The sequence below is a fragment of the Danio rerio genome, chromosome 2 (assembly GCF_052040795.2).
Source record: "Danio rerio strain M-AB ecotype USA chromosome 2, GRCz13ab, whole genome shotgun sequence".
Taxonomy (NCBI): Eukaryota; Metazoa; Chordata; class Actinopteri; order Cypriniformes; family Danionidae; genus Danio; species Danio rerio.
In genome coordinates, this window is record NC_141022.1 from 55,448,612 (window position 1) to 55,474,249 (window position 25,638).

At 37.3% G+C, this 25,638-nt stretch overlaps 1 protein-coding gene and 1 long non-coding RNA gene across 7 annotated transcripts in view; one reads left to right on the forward strand and one right to left on the reverse strand.

Annotated features, from left to right (window-relative positions):
- Positions 1–24,887, forward strand: part of LOC141378974 (uncharacterized) — an 87,526-nt gene extending 62,639 nt beyond the window's left edge. Inside the window, exons 2-4 of one of the 2 annotated variants that reach the window (XR_015479065.1) lie at positions 15,475–15,667; positions 21,235–21,351; positions 23,704–24,887. This is a non-coding gene — a long non-coding RNA (uncharacterized LOC141378974). The remainder of the gene's footprint in view (positions 1–15,474; positions 15,668–21,234; positions 21,352–23,703) is intronic. The other variant, XR_015479064.1, reaches the window with a different exon arrangement.
- The window catches only part of scn12aa (sodium channel, voltage gated, type XII, alpha a), a 155,642-nt gene that overhangs the window by 36,738 nt on the left and 93,266 nt on the right, over positions 1–25,638 (reverse strand). For all 5 annotated transcript variants that reach the window (XM_087240127.1, XM_087240125.1, XM_087240124.1 and 2 more), the window contains 4 exon segments: positions 23,714–23,831; positions 21,082–21,320; positions 15,491–15,664; positions 10,136–10,492 (listed from right to left, as the gene is read on the reverse strand). In XM_087240127.1, the coding sequence (XP_087096253.1) occupies positions 10,136–10,492; positions 15,491–15,664; positions 21,082–21,320; positions 23,714–23,831 (888 nt within the window).

A 25,638-nucleotide genomic window follows, 5' to 3' on the forward strand; every position in this document is an offset into this window, starting at 1 on the left:
CATGGATGCATATGGCCACTGTGTTAATCCACAGTACAGTTACGATCTTATTGCCACATAAGTAAGCGATCAGTGTTCTTTGTTTGTTTATTTAGATGACAAAGTTAGTTTGTGTCATCAGCAGTACTTTTTCAATGTTTGAAGACATACCTTAGTCAAAATGATTAAGTTACCATGTTTACAGTACATTTATATCACTACAATATTATGGACTGAACGATCCGCTGCAAATGCTGCTCTCCCAATGTAAACATGTAAACACCATAATCAAACTATTTCCGTTGTGTAGGATTTAGCATTTTGTGACAGAATAGTCACACACGGCTTTCTGACGCTACCTACAGAGTGCACCTAAGTTACAGAAACTTGCAGAGGTTTTTTTTTTCTCCCATTCCCCGTGTGGCATCAAACATTAATTCGACAAATCAATAATTTGATTACTAATGTCCATGTAACCGGTCACTGTCTTTGTCCCCTGCGTCTGAGTTTGTTTTGCTTCTGAAAATCAGCGCATGCTCGTAACAAAACTCCCATTTTTATGCAAACCCATCTCTCTTTCTCTCCCCGGACACTCCCACCTAAGTGGGGTTCATGGCCCTTTAGATAACTCTGATTTTGAGAAGGGTGAGCAAATCTTTGCATATGAAGCCAAATAGGGCTGCACGATACATCGTTTCAGCATCGAAAACGCGATGTGCGCATCCGCGATAGTCACATCGCAGGAGGTGCGGTGCAAAGCAAATAAAGAAAATAAATAAATTATATATATATATATATATTATGGGTGGAGCCGAACCCAAATACGGTATTCGGACAAGCACGAATAGCGTGTTTTTACCAATACTTATTTCGAACAAATACTTTTATTGACGTCTGCAATCTGTTGCTCTCTGTTTAGGTAAGTTAGCTCTGTTAGCGCGGTAAATAAGACAATAGATTGTTGACAGAGTAACGGTAACGTTCGGTTATAAAGGTTAAAATGATGCTTGTGTAGTTGTGTCGAATTTTATGCACTTATAGGAGTTTTATGGTACGTTTAAATTACTGTCATTTGCAGACAGCAAAATATATGCTAAGCTAGTTAACCTTAGCATAGCTTCCCGTCACACATAGATATACTGTATACATCTATGCCCGTCACTTATTAACTTTTAGGCACCCAAATAGGTAAGAGTGAGGCTGCTGCTGAGTCATTCTTGGTCCTCCACCAGCCTACAGTCAGTGGTGCAGCAGATAAAACAGTGATACTGTATGTAATGTGTGCAAAAGTATATCTTAAGTATATATTTATGTAAAAAAATATCGCAATATATATCGCAGGGAAAAAAACTATCGCAATGTCAATTTTTTCCAATATCGTGCAGCCCTAAAGCCAAATGTGATTTTTAGGCCATATGTTATTTAGGGTAGAAAAACAAACACATTTAAAGCAATGCATGGCTGTAAATCAGGGGTCTCAAACTCGCGGCCCACGGGCCATTTGCGGCCCTCAGTGCAATATTTTGTGGCCTTGGATAGAAAGTGCCCTTCCAAAATGATCAAAGTGCCCCCGTGACGCGGCACACCTTCGGTCCCGCTCTTGAGTACGCGCGCGACAACACAGCTGATCAGTACGCGCGCGACAACACAGCTGATCAGTACGCGCGCGACAACACAGCTGATCAGTACGCGCGCGACAACACAGCTGATCAGTACGCGCGCGACAACACAGCTGATCAGTACGCGCGCGACAACACAGCTGATCAGTACGCGCGCGACAACACAGCTGATCAGTACGCGCGCGACAACACAGCTGATCAGTACGCGCGCGACAACACAGCTGATCAGTACGCGCGCGACAACACAGCTGATCAGTACGCGCGCGACAACACAGCTGATCAGTACGCGCGCGACAACACAGCTGATCAGTACGCGCGCGACAACACAGCTGATCAGTACGCGCGCGACAACACAGCTGATCAGTACGCGCGCGACAACACAGCTGATCAGTACGCGCGCGACAACACAGCTGATCAGTACGCGCGCGACAACACAGCTGATCAGTACGCGCGCGACAACACAGCTGATCCGTACGCGCGCGCGCGCGACAACACAGCTGATCCGTACGCGCGCGACAACACAGCTGATCCGTACGCGCGCGACAACACAGCTGATCCGTACGCGCGCGCGACAACACAGCTGATCCGTACGCGCGCGCGACAACACAGCTGATCCGTACGCGCGCGCGACAACACAGCTGATCCGTACGCGCGCGCGACAACACAGCTGATCCGTACGCGCGCGCGACAACACAGCTGATCCGTACGCGCGCGCGACAACACAGCTGATCCGTACGCGCGCGCGACAACACAGCTGATCCGTACGCGCGCGCGACAACACAGCTGATCCGTACGCGCGCGCGACAACACAGCTGATCCGTACGCGCGCGCGACAACACAGCTGATCCGTACGCGCGCGCGACAACACAGCTGATCCGTACGCGCGCGCGACAACACAGCTGATCCGTACGCGCGCGCGACCACACAGCTGATCCGTACGCGCGCGCGACCACACAGCTGATCAGTACGCGCGCGACCACACAGCTGATCCGTACGCGCGCGCGACCACACAGCTGATCCGTACGCGCGCGCGACAACACAGCTGATCAGTACGCGCGCGCGACAACACAGCTGATCAGTACGCGCGCGACAACACAGCTGATCAGTACGCGCGCGACAACACAGCTGATCAGTACGCGCGCGACAACACAGCTGATCAGTACGCGCGCGACAACACAGCTGATCAGTACGCGCGCGACAACACAGCTGATCAGTACGCGCGCGACAACACAGCTGATCAGTACGCGCGCGACAACACAGCTGATCAGTACGCGCGCGACAACACAGCTGATCAGTACGCGCGCGACAACACAGCTGATCCGTACGCGCGCGACAACACAGCTGATCCGTACGCGCGCGACAACACAGCTGATCCGTACGCGCGCGCGCGCGACAACACAGCTGATCCGTACGCGCGCGCGCGCGCGCGACAACACAGCTGATCAGTACGCGCGCGCGCGCGACAACACAGCTGATCCGTACGCGCGCGACAACACAGCTGATCCGTACGCGCGCGACAACACAGCTGATCCGTACGCGCGCGCGCGCGACAACACAGCTGATCCGTACGCGCGCGCGACAACACAGCTGATCCGTACGCGCGCGCGACAACACAGCTGATCCGTACGCGCGCGCGACAACACAGCTGATCCGTACGCGCGCGCGACAACACAGCTGATCCGTACGCGCGCGCGACAACACAGCTGATCCGTACGCGCGCGCGCGCGACAACACAGCTGATCCGTACGCGCGCGCGCGACAACACAGCTGATCCGTACGCGCGCGCGCGCGACAACACAGCTGATCCGTACGCGCGCGCGCGCGACAACACAGCTGATCCGTACGCGCGCGCGCGCGACAACACAGCTGATCCGTACGCGCGCGACAACACAGCTGATCCGTACGCGCGCGCGCGCGACAACACAGCTGATCCGTACGCGCGCGCGCGCGCGACAACACAGCTGATCCGTACGCGCGCGCGCGCGACAACACAGCTGATCCGTACGCGCGCGCGCGCGACAACACAGCTGATCCGTACGCGCGCGCGCGCGACAACACAGCTGATCCGTACGCGCGCGCGCGCGACAACACAGCTGATCCGTACGCGCGCGCGCGCGACAACACAGCTGATCCGTACGCGCGCGCGCGCGACAACACAGCTGATCCGTACGCGCGCGCGCGCGACAACACAGCTGATCCGTACGCGCGCGCGCGCGACAACACAGCTGATCCGTACGCGCGCGCGCGCGACAACACAGCTGATCCGTACGCGCGCGCGACAACACAGCTGATCCGTACGCGCGCGCGACAACACAGCTGATCCGTACGCGCGCGCGACCACACAGCTGATCCGTACGCGCGCGCGACCACACAGCTGATCCGTACGCGCGCGCGACCACACAGCTGATCCGTACGCGCGCGCGACAACACCGCTCTTCAGTATGCGCGCATCAATCCATTAATGTTCAGGACACTTCATGTTCAGAAGAAATAATTAAAACTGTTAATAATGACATTTGAGGACTTTTTTTTTGTGAAATCCCTTATGCGGCCCAGCCTCACCCAGACTTTGCCTCCTGCGGCCCCCAGGTAAATTGAGTTTGAGACCCCTGCTGTAAATCCTTGTATCCGACAAGGTTATTGTGAGCACAGCAACAAACGGTTGTTGATCTATTAACCTTCAGCTACAGCAACTGTTTCCACTTCAATCTGTGTTTCTGGGAGCAGCGGTCTTCATATAAGCCCTAGTTTTGCTGCTGCAGGAATTTCAACCGCTTACAAAGCATGTCCCATGTTCAAAACAGGCTTTTCCTCCTGCTGTCTGATCTATTATAAGAGCCACTTTGCAGGTTGTCATAGAAACCTGATTAGTTGCACTATGACCTTTAATCACACTAGACGGCAAAGATAATCCCAAAGTGACTTGTGTGAGGAGAGAAGGAGATCAGCAGATCACACTGGATTGTGTTGCAGACCGCTTTAGGTGAATTCAGCCTCCTGTCAATTTGAGCTTTTGTGTTTGGAAAATAGAGGTCTGAAATTACAAGCTTAAATTAGAAAAAGTTGGGACAGTAAGGAAAATGCAAATAGAAAAACGAAAGTAGTAATTTCCAATTTTACTTTGATTTTTATTTCATTGCAGACAATATGAACACACAATATTTCATGTAATGTCTGCTCAACTTCACTTCAGTTGTTAATATACATCCTTTTTTGTCATTCAGACCTGCTACACATCCAAAAAAAATGTTTAAGGTAATTAGGTAATCTGGTGAAATAATGTGATTTCAACAGATGTCTACAGGTGGTTGTAGTTATAATACAAAAAACAGCATCCAAGAAAGCTCTAGTCCTTTAGGAGGAAAGCTGCGTTCAGTTTTCAGTTTTTTTCCACTTTGCAAAGTTCACCATGTAAATAGCAAATGCATCTTCAGCTTAACCTCGCGAAAACGGAAATGCTTGTAGTTTCTGCCAACCCGACTCTACAACATAACTTTTCAATCCAGATGGATGGGGCAACCATTACTGCATCCAAAATGGTGAAAAGTTTAGGAGTAACAATTGATGACCAACTAAACTTCTCTGACCACATTTCTAGAACTGCTTGCAGATTCGCACTCTATAACATCAGAAAGATCGGACCCTTCCTATCTGAACATGCAGCTCAACTCCTTGTTCAAGCTCTTGTTCTCTCCAGACTGGACTATTGCACTTCTCTACTAGCCGGGCTTCCAGCTAACTCTATCAAGCCTCTTCAGCTGCTCCAGAACGCAGCAGCACGAATGGTCTTTAATGAACCTAAAAGAGCACATGTCACTCCGCTACTCATCCGTTTGCACTGGATGCCAGTTGCTGCTGGCATCAAATTCAAAGCTCTGATGTTTGCTTACAAAGCGATTTCTGGCTGCGCCCCTTCTTATCAGCTCTCACTTCTACAGATGTATGTGCCCTCCAGAAACTTACGTTCTGTGAATGAACGTCGCCTCGTGGTTCCATCCCAAAGAGGGAAGAAATCACTTTCCCGAACGCTCGCGTTTAATCTGCCCAGTTGGTGGAATGAACTCCCTAACTGCATCAGAACGGCAGAGTCACTCGCTGTGTTCAAGAAATGACTAAAAACTCAACTATTTAGTCTCCACTTCCCTTCCTAATCTGCAATTGCCTCTCTAGATATACCACTAACTGTACCCAAAAAATGACTGAATGTAAAATGTAAATGTAAATAATTTTTGGGTGGACTGTTTGTTTAAAGTCAAGTTTAGGTTTAACTGTATTGGTGTTGTAATTGTAATTGATGACGTGTGCTTTGTGCTCTTCACGCATTGACTACTGTAATGCCATTTTCATTTGTCTCCCAGCCAGCCTCATCTCCAGATTACAATATATTCAAAACTCTGCAATACTCACTCATACCAAATATTCTGCTCATATAACCCCAATCTTGTACGACCTCCATTGGCTCCCAGTTGCATATCGCATTCAATTCAAAATTCTCCTCCTTGCATTTAGATCCTTAAATATCTTAGCTCACTCTTATCTTTGCAATATGCTTGTCCCCTACACCCCTACTCGCTACTTATGTTCATCTGACTCTGGCCTTCTCGCTGTCCCTCGGTACCCCCTCTCTTCAGTGGGGGGGCAGATCATTTAGTGTTATTGCACCCAAACTATGGAACTCTCTACCAAGCTCACTCCGCTCTGTTAATATCATCTCAGAATTCAAATCTTTACTTAAAACTCACTTATCTTCGGTTTTCTGTTTTGCCAAACTGACCACTCTATCTGATCCACCTGCACTTGGCTTATTTGTCTCTTAGGTCTTGTTTTTGTGTTTCCAGTTTGTTATATTTGACTTCCTGTATGTTTGTGTATAAAATGCTGTCTCCTGTACTATCTCTTTTTGTTGCATCTTTGTAAAGTGTCATTGAGCTCTCACAAGGAGCTATTTAAAAAAAAAAGATTAATATTAGTATTATTATTATTATTATTATTATTAATAAATACAAAATAGGCACACTTTTTTGTAGGATTTCTTTTTTCAAAGTACATAAAAATATGTTTGGCTTCTTTTTATCTGTCAAGTACCTATAAAAGGACAAAATGCCTTCTACTTGTTGTCTGTCCTTCTACCTGGTTTTGAAAAGCATAGTAGTTTAATTACAAACAGCTACACACTACAATTCGTTATGGTACACAGCTTGCTAGTTTTGAGCTTGAAAAGCTAGAGGAATATAATAGTATACACTCAAGTATGCTAAAGCACAAGCCTGTGGACCTATTCCTCAAATAGGTTTCCAAGAACCACTCAAACAGGAGAATTCTGGGTAAATCATTGTGGTTAAATCTAAAATGACCTTTCATAATCCTCTCTCAATGACAATTTACTTGAATCAACATCATGAATATAGTTTCTGCACGAGATTTCATATGTGCTTGCAATCTTCCAAGCACAGTTAGGGGACTATATAATGGTAATAAATTTATTTGTATTTATTATTTACTATTAATAAATTTATTTGTATTATTTTATTTTTTATGTAATTTATTTATGTATTTTTTTTACTTATAAATCAGTATTAACTAACATTTTTACTATGTATTTACTTTTTGTGATTATCGGATAAAAGGAATTTGGGATGTGATGCTTGCAATATCACTAAATTACCAAATGGGCATTTACTTTCAAGTGATATGCAGTGTTTCAAAGAGAAGTTGAAAAACAGTAATAATAGCATATTAATATCAAATTATTATTAAGTAAAAATCTTAAGAAGCATTATGAATGGACCTCAGACTGTAAACATATTCTAATAATTTTTTTAAAAGTGCCGTTCATTACCCCTTTACTTCATTGAAACAAAGTAAAGTGACTTCATGTCTCTTTTTAGGACAGTCATCTTGTCGAAACAGCAAAACTTAGCAAGAAAAGCTTATTGCGTCTTATTTTCTGGGAAAAGACCTCATTTCCTCTTCTTAGAGGTATTTTCTGGTCACGACTGGATCACGGATAAACATCTGGGAGAATTAAGCAATATTTCTCTACTGCATGCTTACAATCTGAGATTTTTTTTAGGACAGGATGGTTTATCTTCTATCTGTATGTATCTATGTGTATGTATTTTATGTGTTTTCACTTATTGCATCATGTTGTGCTTAACATCTTTTCTATTTCTGGCAAGGATGACAAAAGAGAAAATAAGGACAAATTATGAAAAACTCTTTTCCTTTTTTTTCTGTCTTGAAGTACAATAGGAAACGTGTTGGTGTGATAGAAGATTTTCCACTAGTTAATCGATTGCGGGCAGGCCCGGATTGGCCAATCAGGAGAACCGGGAGAATTCCCGTCGGGCCGGTCCATTTTTTTGGCTGCAAGGGCCAGTGTCCCTAGCTGCTTGCACTCTCAGCAGTCGCACTTTTGTTCATTTATTTATTTATTTGAACATAGCCTCATTTTTTTTATTCATAATTTTGCTGCAGCTCCGCTATTTTTATTTATTTTCTCGCAGCCCCGAGAGCAAAATGCAGCCCGCAGGTTAATGATGATGTAACTATCATTCCACCCCAAACAGCGGCACCTTAGTGCATATTAATTAATATTAATCAATATTACACCTGCTCAATGAAAATCAGATGACTCACTACATTAATAAATCTGACATAACTTGATCAGAAATCTAAAAAGGGAAGAAAAGAGTAGACATCAATAGCAGCAGATAACAGTGCAATACTTATCCTTTATCCCGAACACATCACCTTAACAGCGCCATCTCGGTCTAGTGGTTAGCACATTGCGTTATGATGCTGCTTATCCGAGTTCGAACCTCCCCTGAGTAAAATTTTTTTTGTTAAGACATAAAATACTGTTTCGGTTACTTATGTAGGGATATATATATATATATATATATATATATATATATATATATATATATATATATTTTTTTTTTTTTTTTTTTTTTTTGTGACGACCGTTACAAAGGACTGGATATCTATAAAGAATGTTCTCATATTCATGAAAAGCATTTTAAGTTCTAAAGAAGCTCTGTCCTTGAAATTGGAAATAACGTTATTTTAATAGAGTCAGTCGTCGACAAAGGTGGGCCGGTCTAAGGCTTGATACTCCAGAGCTAAAAAGGAGTCCCACTCCAGCCCTGATTGCGGGTGTTTGCCTATTAGGGCGAATACAAAATATACTATCACTGAATATATATGAGCGGCTGCTAATATACCTGGGCAGCCGCCCAAGTAAAGTCTATGGGCTCTATCATACACCCGGCGCAGTGTGAGAGTCGTTTTGAGGCGTTGCGCTACGCTGTTTAAATAGCAAATGCATTATCGCTCATTTGTGCGCCCATAGGCGTTCTCGTCTAAAAAGGAAGGCGTTCTGAGGCGGACCGCTGGCGCGTCGCTATTTTGAGAAACTATAATAGATTTTTCATTAGACCAAAACTGACCCGGTCTAAACTCCTGCGCAAAGTTGCGCCTCGGTTACGCACTGCTTAATACGCACAAGAGAGCAATAGGCAAATATCTTTACATATGAAAAAATTTAAATATTAAGGATATATATAGTATATAATAAGAATAGATATAGGATATAAATATAAAGGATTAAAATATAACAAAACATTATTTTCTAGCCTACATAAATATGAAAAATCACTGCTTTTATGTCTTCTTCATCTCGGCAGGCTTTTTCAATTCATTCCTAACAATTTGCTTTTGCTTATTATTATTAGCAGTATTATGTATTATATCCATATTTATATTTGTTTTATTAAAAACAAGCTTAGATTTGCCCACCTGTCAGGTTTTAGACCATATGGGGCATGGCAGGTGTATTTGGAAATAACTCAGTATTTTGACCACACTTGGTCATTTTTGTTCATTTATTCGTTTGCTGGAAATTAGAACTGAATTTAGAAATAGTTTTGAAACAAATCTTTGCGCTTAACAAATGAAATTAATTATTTTTAGGCTAATTGATGTCTGTGCGTAAAGGTTTCCCTATCCAAGAGCGAATGTGAAAGTAGTTCCATTATCTCTCATTCTCACGCAGTAGATGCTCTGTTTAACAGTTTTCTGTTAAAAAACTGTCAACTGTTAACTGTTTGCTTGTGAAATGCTCAGTTTTTCCACTTAGACTTACTTTACGTCCTGTAAATAGCGAATGCGCTCTTGGCGCGACACAGCTGACTCTTAAAGGGAATGAGAGATGAGACTCTGATTGGTTTATTCTCAAAACACACCTATAACTCATTAAGAAAATAAACTCAACCCTTTTAGCTCATGCGCCACGGCGCAAAGCAGCTTTTCCCATCTGTAAATTAGCAAAAATGCGTCTTGACACGCCCTGAAAGCGTTTGCGTCCTGCGTTTAGCGCACTGCGCATGGACCGTCAAAATAGAGCCCTATGTGTGGGAAGCCATGCGTGACATGAAAAAGACTGCTTAGAGATATTTTTCAGACCAACTGACCAATTAAAATGAAATATTCCAAAGCACCATTAGAATAACCTGATCAGAAAACCTCGTACTCACCACCAGGTTTCCTATGACCATGACCAGCATGAAGACCAGGATGCAAAGCGGCTGTCCGGCCACCTCCATACAATCCCACATGGTCTCGATCCACTCCCCGCACAGAACCCTGAAGACGATGAGGAACGAGTGGAAGAAGTCCTTCATGTGCCAGCGAGGAAGAGTGCAGTCGTAGCTGATCTTGCAAACACAATCCTGATAGTTTTTCCCAAAAAGCTGCATGCCGACCACGGCGAAGATGAAGACGATGATGGCCAGGACCAGCGTCAGGTTCCCCAAAGCGCCCACAGAGTTACCGATGATCTTTATCAGCGTGTTGAGGGTCGGCCACGACTTCGCTAGTTTAAAAACTCTGAGCTACAGACAAAAAAAAGAGAACATCAAAACAATTTGCCCTCCCAGGAAATGTTCTTTTTCAAATATTTCCCAAATGATGTTTAACAGAGCAAGGACATTTTCACAGTATTTCCTATAATATTTTTTCTTCTGGAGAAAGCCTTATTTGCTTTATTTAGGCTAGAATAAAAGACGTTTTTAATGAAAACAAAATTAAGGTCAGTATTAACAGCCACTTTTCGCAATATATATATATATATATATATATATATATATATATATATATATATATATATATATATATATATATATAATTTTTTTAAATTGTCTACAGAACAAATTATCCCTATATAATGATTTACCTAATTACTCTAAAGCCGCGGTCACACTAAGAGTTTGTGATTGCAAAATTCTGTCATACTGCTCTGCGAAAAGGGGAGGGATAAAAACACGTTGATGAAGCAAGAGATTGCATATTTGCTCTAATTTCTGTCCAGAGAGTTCATGTTTTAATCTTTTATTGGTCTCTTGCAATCGTGTGATGTGATTTCACAGGTCAGAGTTCACCAAGCTTTCGATTGCAGCGAAATGTCAAACTTGTCGCACAAGCTTGTGTTTCGGGAGTGCCGTGTATGAATAGAAGTCTATGGGGTGAAAACTGCAGCGTGACTACAGCTTCACTTGCCTAATTAACCTAGTTAAGTCACTTTAAGCTGAATACTAGTATCTTGAAAAATACAATGCTCAGCATATACAAGTACACCCCTGACAAATCTCTCTTTTAAATTCATATTTTTAATAGGAAGCTATACAATATTATATATGTGAATATACATTAGATTAGTCAGTACTGAAGCCAAATCTGGAGCTTATTTAACAAAATAACTTGCGATAATTGTCGTAAACTAGTACACCTACATTTGAATGTTATAGAAAAATATTTAAAAAGGAGAGAAGAGAGAAGCAAAAATGAAAAAATTTAGTTGAAATTTTGTACATTGTAGTTTTATTTATGCAATGTTTTGCTTGAATTTAATTGTATATCTTTCAATTTCTAAACATGTTTGGTATTTAGAAATATTATTTTACATAGTAATATTATATAAAATATTATTAATTTATTATTAATAATTTATTTATTATTATAAATTTTATTTTTATTATTATTATTATTATTATTATTATATTTCATATAATAATATTAAGGATTATTTTAATATATATTTCTGTTTAGGAAATCTGTTTTGTTTAAATCCTCCAAAATACATTGCCTATATTTACCGAGAAATGGAAAAAAATATTCAATTTTAAAATGGAGTGTACTCAATTATGCTGAGCACTGTACTGTAACTAGTATAATATTATTTACTGTCATCATGGCAAAGATAAAAGAAATCAGTTATTGCAAATGAGTTGTTCAAACTATTATGTTTAGAAATGTGTTGAAAGAAATCTTCTTTCAGTTTAACAAATGTCGGGGAAAAAATATTAACTGATATTAACTAACTATTTATATATATATATATATATATATATATATATATATATATATATATATATATATATATATATATATATGTATGTATATATATATATATATATATATATGTATGTGTGTATATATATATATATATATATATATATATATATATATATATATATATATATATAAATAAATATATATATATATATATATATATATATAAATAAATATATATATATATATATATATATATATATATATATATATATATATATAAATATATATATATATATATATATATATATATATATATATATATATATATATATATATAAATATACATATATATATACATATATATATATATATATATATATATATATATATATATATATATATATATATATATATATATATATATATATACACACACACACACACACAATTGCAATCAAAATTATTTGCCCCCCTTTGATTTTTTTTTTTTCTTTTTTAAATATTTCCCAAATGATGTTTAAAAGGACAAGAAAATTTTTACAGTATGTCTAATAATATTTTTTCTTCTGGAGAAAGTCTTATTTGTTTTATTTCGGCTAGAATAAAAGCAGTTTTTAATTTTTAAAAAACTGTTTTAAGGTCAGTATTATTAGCCTCTTTAAGCTATATTGTTTTTCGATAGTCTACAGAACAAACTATCGTTATACAATAACTTGCCTATTTAACCTAATTAACTTAGTTAAGCCTTTAAATGTCACTTGAAGCCAGTGGTCACCAAACTTCTTCCTTGATGGCCAGTGTACTGCAGATTAAAAAAAAAATATATATAGCATTTCCTTTTGCTTTCAAAAATGCATCAGATTGCACAAGCAATGTAAATGAGATTTGCATTTATTTTTATTTGCAAGACAGGTCCCACTGCACTCTATATCATCTTTCCATCAATTTCAGATTAAAGAAATCCATTCTTGTTCTTTCTGAACCATCCTATTGCAATCAGAAATCTTATTACAGGAGTCAAATACCTTGTAAATGTAAATGTAATTGTAACTTTGCAAGATACGTAAGGCTCAATAACATGTCTCCATCAATTTCTATTGGGTATAATGTTCTGTATATACCCTCAGAAATCAGTTTACAAGAGCAAGAAATGCATTTTTATATTGATTTTAAGTGCACCATTTGCTTGGCTAACACTTAATAACATTGTTAGCCATATATTCTCTTGTAATATAATATTTTAGCTAAACCATGACCTATATTCACTTTTTTTTCAGCATGACTGATGTTGAGCCAGAAGAAAGTATAGGCTGCTTTTTTTTTGAGATGTGAACTCCAACGTATTTAATCTCACTAATGGATAAAGGATTACTGCGTTGCCAAATATGCACATTCGGGTGAAGCTTTCAAAAAAGACAAATTTTGTACATTAACACACAGCGCTGCTTAACAACAGTATTTATTCTCACAATATAAAGGGATGTTAAAAGCTCTGTGCAGCTTTAATCTGATAATAAATAGCAAGACTCTGAGTTCAAGAGGATCAGGCGAGTGCAGATGGGCTGTGCGTGCTACCTTTGTCACGCGTACGACGGTTCTCCTCGCATAAAAACAGATGTGTTGATATTTTAATAGAGTGTGTGCACTAATGGACTCAGCGTGTGTAAAATATCTCCTAATTACAGACTGATAAACAAAATTAATGGCAGATTTGGATTTTTCCAAATCTGTCCCTATTTTCACATTTCTTAATTATGCATGCTAATATTTAATGCTGGGTATATTCAGCATCTATGATACTGACAGTGCTTTTGCTTGCAAGGATAAGGTCTAGTAAACTGATGAATATTGTGGAGATTTTCTTAGGGATTGTAAGTGTGTGAGCTTTAGGAAAAACAGAATTAACAATGTTTCTGATTTACTTTTCGGCATCAATGTCACTTTTTGTGAATCAACAGTTTGTTAAAAAGAAAATCTTGCTGATTTACAACTAACTTTTTGTTATTGCAGTGCCTGTAGTATATTTAAAATACGCCAACATCAGCAAAAATATGTTAAAAATGTCATTGTTATATAATTTTAAATACTTTAGAAAGTGTAAGAGCTTTTGCTAAAACTACAGCTCAAACACCTTCATTTTTCATTTTCCATCTATTGACATTCAAATGTTTTTTTTTCTTTTGTATTTTTACAGCATGAACAGTATTCCACAATTAATATTATTTACATATATATTATTCATATATTATTATTATTTAATAGTATATACTAAATTATAAAGGTCTTGTTGCCTATCCAGGTTTTAGGAACAACAAATAATAATATGACTTCTAGTTGATCATTTGGTATCAGAATTGGCTTTTATGAAAGGCCTCTAGATTACGCTTATTTTAGTAAAATCTAATATGATCATGCCTTGAATTTTATTCAATTAATTAGGACAGTATGGTCTGACTTTGCTTAGACAAAAGTCTTGTCACTTAACAGAACTAATGTCCAGTATAGAATATAAAGTCATGCTGCAGTGGAAACAGAATGACTCAAATCACTTATTAATAAAGTCATCTGGAATGGCAAAGAAAGCATTCCTGCAGGATTCCCAGAGTTCATCAAGATTCTTTGGATTCATCTTCAATGCCTCCTCCATCTTAGCCCAGACATGTTCAATAATGTTCATGTCTGATGACTGTGCTGGCCAATCCTGGAGCACCTTGACCTTCATTGCTTTCAGGAACTTTGATGTGGAGGCTGAAGTATGATGAGCGCTATCCTGCTGAAGAATTTGCCCTCTCCCGTGGTTTGTAATGTAATGGGCAGCACAAATGTCTTGATACCTCAGGCTGTTGATGTTGCCATCCACTCTGCAGATCTCTCATGCCCCCAATGTAACCCCAAACCATGATCTTTCCTTCACCAAACTTGACTGATTTCTGTGAGAATCTTGGGTCCATGTGGGTTCCAGTTGGTCTTTTGTAGTATTTGTGATAATTCATCAGAAAAGTCTATTTCTGCCACTGCCACTTTTCCAAGTGATCAACTAGAAATCAAGTTATTATCAGTTGCATTTACAACTGGGGTCGACGACAAGACTTTTGTCAAGTCTTTTATATTCATGTGTATTATTCGTGCTATTTTAAATTAATTAATTATTTTTTTCACTTTTCTTTATTTGTTGTTTTTTAAATTAATTAATTTATTTTTATTATAAATAATTTTTTATTATTATTTATTTTCCCCTATGGGAAGTTAGAGGTTGCTTAGTGAGTGTTTTTTTAAAGTAGTGTTAGTAACCGTATTTAACTATAGTTTATTAATTTAATGTGTTTGTTTGCTGATTTAATGTTCAATGCAGAAAGAACAATACATTTTACTGCCTTTTTTTATTAATCTATCATCCTCTTGCTATAATTAATAACATATTAAATTACAAAAATACCCTTCATGTTATTTCTCATATTTTTTCCATATACTGTAACTGTCTTCATATTCCTCTAATCTACATAATTGGCTGTTTGTTTCTAAGCAGTGTTGAAGCTTACCAGTCTGAACGAGCGAAGAACAGACAGACCCTCCACATTGGAAAGACCCAACTCCATCAGACTCAAACAAACAATAATTCCATCAAAGATGTTCCAGCCTTGCTGAAAGTAATAATATGGATCCAGAGCAAAGATCTTCAGCACCATCTCCGCCGTGAAAATTCCAGTGAACACCTTGTAAGCAAGAATAAAAGATTTACATTGAAATTAAACACATAATATTTGACATGTTACAACAAATCAATAAGATGATGCACTACAAACTACATCACAACTTGCTTTTCAACCTTAAATGCCTACTTTGCACAATATTGCACAGTATTATTTGAATGACTTGCCTGTCTTAGGTTATGTATATTATGTAGTAGTGTTTCCCAACCCTGTTCTTGAAGGCACACAAACAGTACACATTTTCAACCTCTTCCTAATCAAACTCACCTGAATCAACAGTTCGGAACATGAAAAGAGACTCCAAAACCTGAAGTTAATGACTTAGATAAGGGAATCGTCCAAAATACGTACTTTTGGTGTGCCACCAGGAACAGGGTTGGGAAACACTGCTATATAGTATATGTAGTTACATTACTGCTTCAGCAAGTTAGCTATGTTTACTCTAGGTTTAAGAACTGCTGTTATGCCTAGTGTTGCGTTCATATTTATGTTTATCTATGTAGCACTGTAGTCCTTCGAGATGCAACTTATTTTGTTCGACTGTATGTAAAGGCATGACAATAAAGGCCTGAGGCCTGTTTCAGAAAGCAGGTTAAGTTAAAACTCAGAGTATTTTAACCCTGAAATGAGAGAAACTCTGGGTTTTCCGTTTCAAAATGGCAGGTTTGTTAAACTCGAGAAATCAGGGTAAGTCAAGCCTGTTTCTAAAAGAGAGTTAACTTTAACTCAAAGTCAGTTACTGTGGTAACTTACTCTGTGAATCAAACCTGGTCCGGAGCAGGTTTTATTCTCTAAACTCTGAGTTTCTGTCGGTCTCCTCCCCTTTTTAAAGATGAAGCGGTATTTCTCGCATTAGTCTTACATTTCCACACACCTATTTTAGAGCTCATTTTGGAGATGTGCATAAAACAGATTGATGGAAACGTCATGATTTACATAACTTTTGAAAATATGCATAATATAACATGTGCATAACTGAGTAGGTTAAACTTTTATTTGATAAGCTGCACATAAACTACGAAGTACACTTAACAAATTACAGTATGTACATTAAAAAATGGTTTGTTAGAGATGATTATGAAAGTGTGTGTGAAAGGACAAACCAGCAGACTGAGCACACTGCAGAACATCTTAAATGTTGTTTTAGTCATTCTAAAATGCCTTTACTGTTTCAGTATTAGTGTATATTATTAATGACCTCCGAGCGTCTGGAGCGTGTCAAGATCTCCGTGTCTGGCTTCAAACGCCCCCACGTGTTCATTGTGTGTCAATTGTCTTCTGACTGAGGCTCAGGACAGGTACATTAATTAAATAAAAACTTTGACACAGCTTCTTCTACCGCAGTAATTCTGTTTTTACTGTTGATATTTGGCGCAAGTTAATCAGGAAGTAACGATTGTGTTCTCTTAGACTCTTTGGATAAAAACGCTGCTTTATTTTATTCCAGTGTTGCACAAATTTATGTAATTTTGATGGAAACATAGCTATTGCCTACATTTTTGTCACACACAGAACAAAGTCACGCACGAGGCTTGTCCTTTTTTTTCATAAATAATTAGCTTAACCTTCGACATGTACTGTTAGAGATTAATGGGATTATTCTGTCTAAAAATAATTTTATTACTGCTTACCTTCTTAATGTTATATCAACCTCTATCACTTAATAAAAAGGCAGACACACAAGTGCACTGTTAAATCTATTAAAACTGATAAAAGTGTATAAAAGTTTAGAAAAAAAGTATAAACGTCACACATTCCATTACTTATTTTATTATACTTAAATGTTTAAATACTTAAAATTAAAAATTACGCATTAACTTGAGCAGCTGTTTTCCCACGCTGTCTCTGTTTCACTGATGGCTGCTTCTGATTAAATATATACGCTCAAATTTGCTATAACTTTGCATGAGCACATCAAGTTCAGCTGGAGAAAGAAATGCTGATCTCTTTTTTTAAGACGTTGCCATAGTCACTCGTAATATCTGCGCTCCATTGATAATGCCTTTTTATAGTCACGGTGCGCGCACTTAACTCTGAGTTGGTCTACTCAAAGTTGATTGACCCAACTCAGATCAGCTGTTCTGAAACCGAAAACTCTGAGTTTTTTATCTCTCGGTAAATCAACTCAGAGTTCAAGTTTAAACTCTGAGTTGTTTAAACCTCCTTACTGAAACAGGCCCCTGATCACACCAAGCACGATAACTATAAATATAAACATTACAATAAATAGATTTGCATCCACTTTTACAAATGATAATAGTCTGTTTATTTTTAGTTTTGTTTATGATTTTTTTGCAATACCCTCTTGTAACGAGCAGATGTCTTGAGTGTGCTACTACTGCATCTGACCAGTGAATTCAGCTCGTGTAATAAATCTAATCAAGTGAATTTAGCAATCACAGTAACTTTAGTAGAATTAAAACAACTTCAGTTACTTTCCCTAGAATTATCAAAAGAGGGAACAAAATCTAGACCAGGGGTGTCGAACTCATTTTTGCTCAGGGGCCACAAAGAGGAAAATCTATTCCCAAGCAGGCTGGACCAGTAAAATCATGGTATATAAAACTTAAAAACAACAACTTCAGATTGTTTTCTTTGTTTTAATATGATCAACATAAAGCTGGAGTGTGAGGACAACACAATCTCACAGAAATTCAGAACTTTTTGATTTAGTTGCTTATTCATATGGATTCATACAATTGATTTGATTGTCCACCAATGATAGTTGGGTTTAGGTGTGTGGGTACCACGCCTCCTTTTTTTTATATCGTACATTTTTGTACGACTGAACTTGTACGAAGTAGCCACAAAACTGACAAAATGTGAAAGTTACATTTCCTTGTGAGAACCCCTCAGTGTGGTATGGCAGGGCATAGATGATGTGGTCTTTCTCTCTGAGAAGGCTGTAAAACTGATGCTGAATCAGGATTTTTATATTGCAGGGGTTCTTAATCTTTTTCACTTTGGGCCCACTTCTTTCTCTGATAAATTTTTGTAGGCTCACCTGAAAAATATGTTTTCTCAAAAATATTTATATGAAATACTAATTTAAACCTTTATTTATTATAAATATATGTATTATATATGTACAAATGTATTATATATATATCTATAATACATTTGCTGTGCCTTCTAATATTTTCTATTATCAGCATTTTATTAAAAAATATATAATTTTATTTAAATTTAGTTATATATCAAATTAAAACTGATATATGTATATATATATATATATATATATATATATATATATATATATATATATATATATATATATATATATATATATATATATATATATATATATTAGGGATGTAATGGTATTGTAAATACCGTCATACCGCAATATAAATTTTTTTCGATATTACCGTAGTCGCATGACTCGGTAAAACTATAGGTCTTCTGAGAAAATTTGCTCAGGCGAATGAAGCTAACGGGAGGTAGCGAAAACTACAATTTCCATCAGCCCAGGCTTGGCCATCATCCCTTGCGGTCTGTTGTCGCTACAGATCCAGTAATGCGGAAATGCAGTGTGCTGCTAGAAGCGGGAATCAAAAAGAGCTGGAAGCTGGAAGCGGGTGTTGTCGCCGAGCGCGTACTGAATAGTGGTGTTGTCGCGCGTGTTCTGATCAGCTGTGTTGTCGCGCGTGTACTGTAAAGCGGGGACGGAGGGTGTGTCGCGTCGCGGGGGCACTTTTGATCATTTTGGAAGGGAACTTTCTATCCAAGACTAAAAAGGGCATGTGCACTGCACAGGTTGAGCCCTGTGTGTGCACGTGCCTGCAAGTTGGGGAACACGACTAATAATCAGTCATGGGGACTGCAGAAACACAGCACACTGTTCAGATTGATGCAGACAATCTAAGTGAGTGAGTGATTAAATGTTGAATGTGATGAGTTTTCAACAATACTAAATTGAAACTTTATTTTTTTACATAGTTTAATATTTTTTTGTTATTAAAATTGAAGTTCCTGTTTCAAAGCTTACAGATAGATGGCTAATTTGTATGTCATTGACACTTTTGGCACTTTTTTGGAGTATTTTCATAAGTTTTGTTTTTTCCTGTAAATGATTCAATAAATACCGTACCGTGACATTCATACCGAGGTATTACCGTACCGTGAAATTCTGATACCGTTACATCCCTAATATATATATATATATATATATATATATATATAATTATTACTATTATTATTATTATTTTTTTTTAATTTTTTTTTTTTTTTTTTTTTTTCTTCAAACATACAGATACAAAAAGAACCACAGGTCAACAGGGAGATTGCAAAAGAGCAGCTTTTGCTTTAAGCTGTACTGACTGAATATCTACTATTCAAAAATATACAAACAAATGTAAAATACAGTAAAACACCCTAAATCTGTTAAAACCCATCGGTCTGATGGTGGTTGAGTTTGCAGCTGGATAATATTGGGAGTGAACGTGAACAGCTCCGCTAGAGCGAGTCTGAAGCTCATATGCAAGTTTATTTTACATTCTATGGCAGAAACATCATTGAGCTTCGCTAGATCCTATATGGGCGCGTGTCTGTTATAAATCACTCACAGGACATTCATTTGGGCAACTATGCAGATATATTAACTAGTTCACACAATAATAGACAGAGAGACTTTCATTTCACGCAGAGTTTGTGAATGAACTGACTTACGTGTTGCCTACTAGTTGCAGATGCGATCATGAGGCTGTTTTTTGCGCCGAGTTTGAAGTAATCAAACTAGTGGGCCGCGGCTCACCGGTTAAGAATCCCTGCTTTATCAGATAAAATAACTGTTTAAAGGTAATTCAACTGAAACAGCAGCTTCTTTTTTTAAAAAATTGCACCTCGTTTTTATACTTTACAGAATCCTCACGCGGGCCGGATTAAACCTTTTCGCGGGCCTGATCATTTGACATCCTTGATCTAGACCTAGATACTTGAGGGACTTATTTTTAAGTTCCTAGCCTTTTAAGTTTGCTAGCCTGGCTTGCATAAATCACATTTATTTGTATAATTTTTTCCATGGTATTAACGATTGTTTCAAAGACAAATCATTTGGAAGCATTTAAAAAAGAAAAGTTTCCAAGACAAGTCATTATCTTCTGATGTATGACAATCAATGAAAACATCAAAAATTAAGCAGTGAGCTTAATTCACACAATTCCACAATGTCATCTGTAGATTTAAATTGTGCGAGCCCTTTATAATGGAAGTTGGGAAAAATACTTTCTGAAAATAATTTCAACAATGTCGTTTCTCTACATATTTATCATTATATTATGGCTGTGGTCTGAACTGTCGTTGTTTTACATTCGGAATTTATCGTTATCATGCTTTGTGTGAACGGCCCCTTAAAGCTCAACTTGACTTAATAATTGTACAGATGTAAAATGTGTAGAGTAGCAATAAGAGAAGTAACTGACCAGGTTTCCAATACTCAGCATGCTGTTGAATTCGTCAGTCATAGGATAGTGCTCGAGGGCCATGAATAACGTGTTGAGAACTATGCAGATGGTAATGGCGAGGTCCAGGAACGGGTCCATCACCATGACTTTAAGCCCTTCCTTCACTCTCAGCCAGGCAGGAGAACACGTCCAAATCAGATACTTCTGTGCAAACTCATACCAGCATGGAGGACACTTCTGACGGGCCTCTTCCAGTTCTAAGAGGAGAATTAAAGGGGAAAAAGTAAGGTGAGCTGGTGTTTGATACTTTTAGCCTTTGGGATACAGTCATGGCGAGCAACATTGCATATCATTAGAAGTAGGGATGCACTGATACACTCCAATTTTTTGCTGCAAAGTACTAATTTAAAATGAACTACAAAAAATCGTGCTATTTTTGGGGACAACTCAAATGTTTCATGTTCTATGCACTCAAATTTGTAAACTTTTTAAAAATTTTACAGCATATGATATTTTTTACCCTCATGATAACCGATAACTCTAGAGATTTGTAGACGTGAACTAACGTTATTTGACTTAAATAACATAAACTAAATTAATTGACCATTACTTTAAAGTACTGGTAAGTTTTAGGAACAATAAATATTGACTTCTAGTTGATCATTTGGTATCAGAAGTGGCTTATATGAAAGGTGAAGGCTTCTAGATTATGCTTATTTTAACTAAATAAAATATGATCATACCTTAATTCTTTAATTAGGACAGTAAAGTCTGACTTTGCTTAGACAAAAGTCTTGTCACTTAACAGAAATAATGTCCAGTATAGAATATAAAGTCATGCTGCAGTGGAGAAAGACTGAATATTGTGTCTGACTCCATCATGAGTTTGGAGGACTGCATCCACACATCTCTGCAATGACTCAAATCACTTATTAATAAAGTCATCTGGAATGGCAAAGAAAGTGTTCTTGCAGGACTCCCAGAGTTCATCAAGATTCTTTGGATTCATCTTCTATGCCTTCATCTTAGCCCAGACATGCTCAATAATATTCATGTCTGGTGACTGGGCTGGACAATCCTGGAGCAACTTGACCTCCTTTGCTTTCAGGAACCTTGATGTGGAGGCTGAAGTATGAGAAGGAGCGCTATCCTGCTGAAGAATTTGCCCTCTCCTGTGGTTTGTAATGTAATGTGCAGCACAAATGTCTTGATACTTCAGGCTGTTGATGTTGCCACCTACTCTGCAGATCTCTTGCATGACCCCATACTGAATATAACACCAAACCATGATTTTTCCTTCACCCAACTTGACTAATTTCTGAGAGTATCTTGGGTCCATGCAGGTTTCAGTAGGTCTTCTGCAGTATTTGTGATGATTGGGATGCAGCTCAACAATCAAAATCTCAACAGATCAATTCATCAGAAAAATCTACCTTCTGAATTTTTTCCAAATAATCAACTAGAAGTCAAGTTATTATTTGTTGCTCTTACATCTCACATTGCAACAAGACTTTTGTCAGGTAGTGTGTGTGTGTGTGTGTGTGTATGTATGTATATATATATATATATATATATATATATTTATTTTTTTCTGCATGATTACAAAAACAAAAGGCAAATGCATACAGTGAATAAATGAATTTATTTTAACGTCAGAAAAGTTTCACTGATCTCTGAACTTTATTAGCCAAATATTTTTTGTTATGGCCGACTTTCTTTTTTATAAATCAAATCTACCACCTAACAAAAGATAAATGCAGCAACCAAGTTATTGAACATTAACGAAAATACCTGAAAATTAATAAAACAGTGATGGCAGCAAGTATGTGCAGTGATTTAACAAAATGTGTCAATATTGCATAATTTATTGGCTTAAAAATATCGGCCTAATTTTTTATTCCAGCGATATGCATGCCAATATATTGTGCATCTATTATTACAAGATACTAGAAAAAAGTGTCAAAGGAACAAAGAATGGTATCAAACTGATTTGAAGTGCTTTTATTGTGAACAGTTTTGCATATTCAGATGTGAGTGGCTAAATACAGTTGAAGTCAGAATTATTAGCCCTCCTGTGAATTTTTTTTTTCACCTTTTTCATATATTTTCCAAATGATGTTTAACAGAGCAAGGAAATGTTCACAGTATGTCTGATAATATTTTTTCTTCTAGAGAAAGTCTTATTTATTTTATTTTGGCTAGAATAAAAGCAGTTCTTAATTTTGTAAGGTCAATATTATTTGCCCTCTTAAGCTATATATATATTTTTTTTGATAGTCTACAGAACAAACCATCGTTATACAATAACTTGCCTAATCACCCTAACCTGCCTAGTTAACCTAGTTAAGCCTTTAAATGTTACTTTAAGCTGTATAGAAGTGTCTTGAAAAATATCTAGTCAAATATTTTTTACTGTCATCATGGCATAGATACAATAAATCAGTTATTATAAATGAGTAATTAAAACTATTATGTTTAGAAATGTGTTGAAGAAATCTTATTTTCATTTAAAAGAAATTGGGGAAAATATACAGGGGGGCTAATAATCAATAATTCAAGAGGGCTAATGATTCTGACTTCAACTGTACATTGTTTTTTAGCACTATACTCTTTAAAATGTGTATATTTTTGTAATTGTAGTGTGTCGCACCATCCATGGCGTCACTGAAGAAGCTGACAGAGCTCAGTCCTCTCTTCCTGCGAGGAGGCAGGACTTCCTCCTGGACATCCACAGTCAGCTTGACTTGTTCATTCTGACACTCTGGCTCCTGTCAATCAAAGTTGACATCAAAACATCAAAACCTAGTACGTGCTCACTGTTTCTAGTTATTTATTGAACAAATGTCACACTTATTTTACTTAAGGGGATAGTTAAATTTCACATTTCGCTTGTTCCAAAACTATTTGAGTTTCTTTCTTCTGTTGAACACAAAATAAGTTATTTTAAAGAATGGTATTGGATGCCCCCTCCCCCCTGACTTTTTCCTACTATGGAAGTCAATATGGGTGTCATTAGCCAGCATTTTTCAAAATATCTTCTTTTTTGTGTGACAGAAGAAAGAAACCCAGTTTCCCCAGTTTTAAAATCACACGAGGGAGAATAAATGGTAATTTTCAGTTTTGAGTGAACTATCCATTTAATATGTAATATATGTTTTTGTCTATATTGCACACATTTATATTTCACTAATATTTAATGTTTGGAAACATGGAATATTTTATATAGATTTATTGTCAAAATTCAGATTTTTTTCTGAATATGCATGTGTTGAAATGTTAATATTTGTTTAATTATGTCTGATAGTATTCACACATTTTAAATGAAAAGACTGTCATTAAGAGCTTTTAGGGACAATATAATAATTGGTCAAAATAACAAACATTTTAAAAAGTCAGAATTATTTCACAAAGTATTGCTTAATACTTCTGAAGTAAAAACATTGGTATTGTCTAAAAATTAATATTAACATGAACGTTTTGTGCTCTAAATTACAGTGTTTAGTTATTAATACTTTAACATATCTCTAACTTTGTCCATGCATTATTTTATTGTAAATATTTTATTTTAATATATATATTAATTATGTTTATTTTATTATATTATTATTGCATATTTGTGACCCTGGACCAAATGATCTAACTCTTAAGTTTCACAGGTAAAGTTTTGACAGTAACCAACAATACATTGTATGAGTTAGAATGTTCCATGTTTCTTTATTGCCAAAAATCATTGAAATATTAATAAATATTATGTGCCATGAAGATATTTTTGTAAATTACCTTACATATATCAAAACACAATTTTTGATTAGTAATATGCATTGCTGAAAACTTCATTTGGACAACTCTAAAGCTGAGTTTTCCAGCCTGATCTAACGAGAAAACGTAACTATTTTATGTTTTGTCAGTTTAGAGGCGAATTCATCGATTTCGAGTTCAGTTGTACGGATATGTATGATTTTTAGAAAGGAGTTGTGACACCAAACCCCACCTCTAAACCCAACCTTTATTGGAGGATGAGAAAATCTAACTAAATTGTACGAATGAGCTTGTACAAGTTTATACAAATAGAGTGGAGGAAGGATGACGTCAATTTGTATGCAAAAACCCAGAAGCGAGTTAGCATTTTAGCACTTCCGGTTCCCTCGTCCCAAAGTCAAAGGGTTTTTTAAATGGGGTTTCAGTAAAATCGCTTAAATAAGGTTCGTGGCAAACACAAACTCAAGATACTTTCACGTTTTGTTCTACGACATAAAACACATCAATTACAGCACACTCTTGAATTTTTAAATCGGTTATGCTTCTTTAAAAAGACGGTTCAAGTTGCTAAATGGGACTACAGGCGGTGTCGGGGACATTATACATGCATTGGGCATTTGGATTTGTCTGTTTTTTAGGTATTTTCATGAATATTATTTTATAGTTTGTAGTATTTTTCTAATTGGGAATTCAGATTGTGTGTAGATAATTCCTTCACTTGTAAAGGCTGTCGAGACACATTCATTTGTTGATCTTTTATTTTAATAAACAATATTATGAAGATACTGCTCACCAGTGCACCTTCTCTGTCCTGCT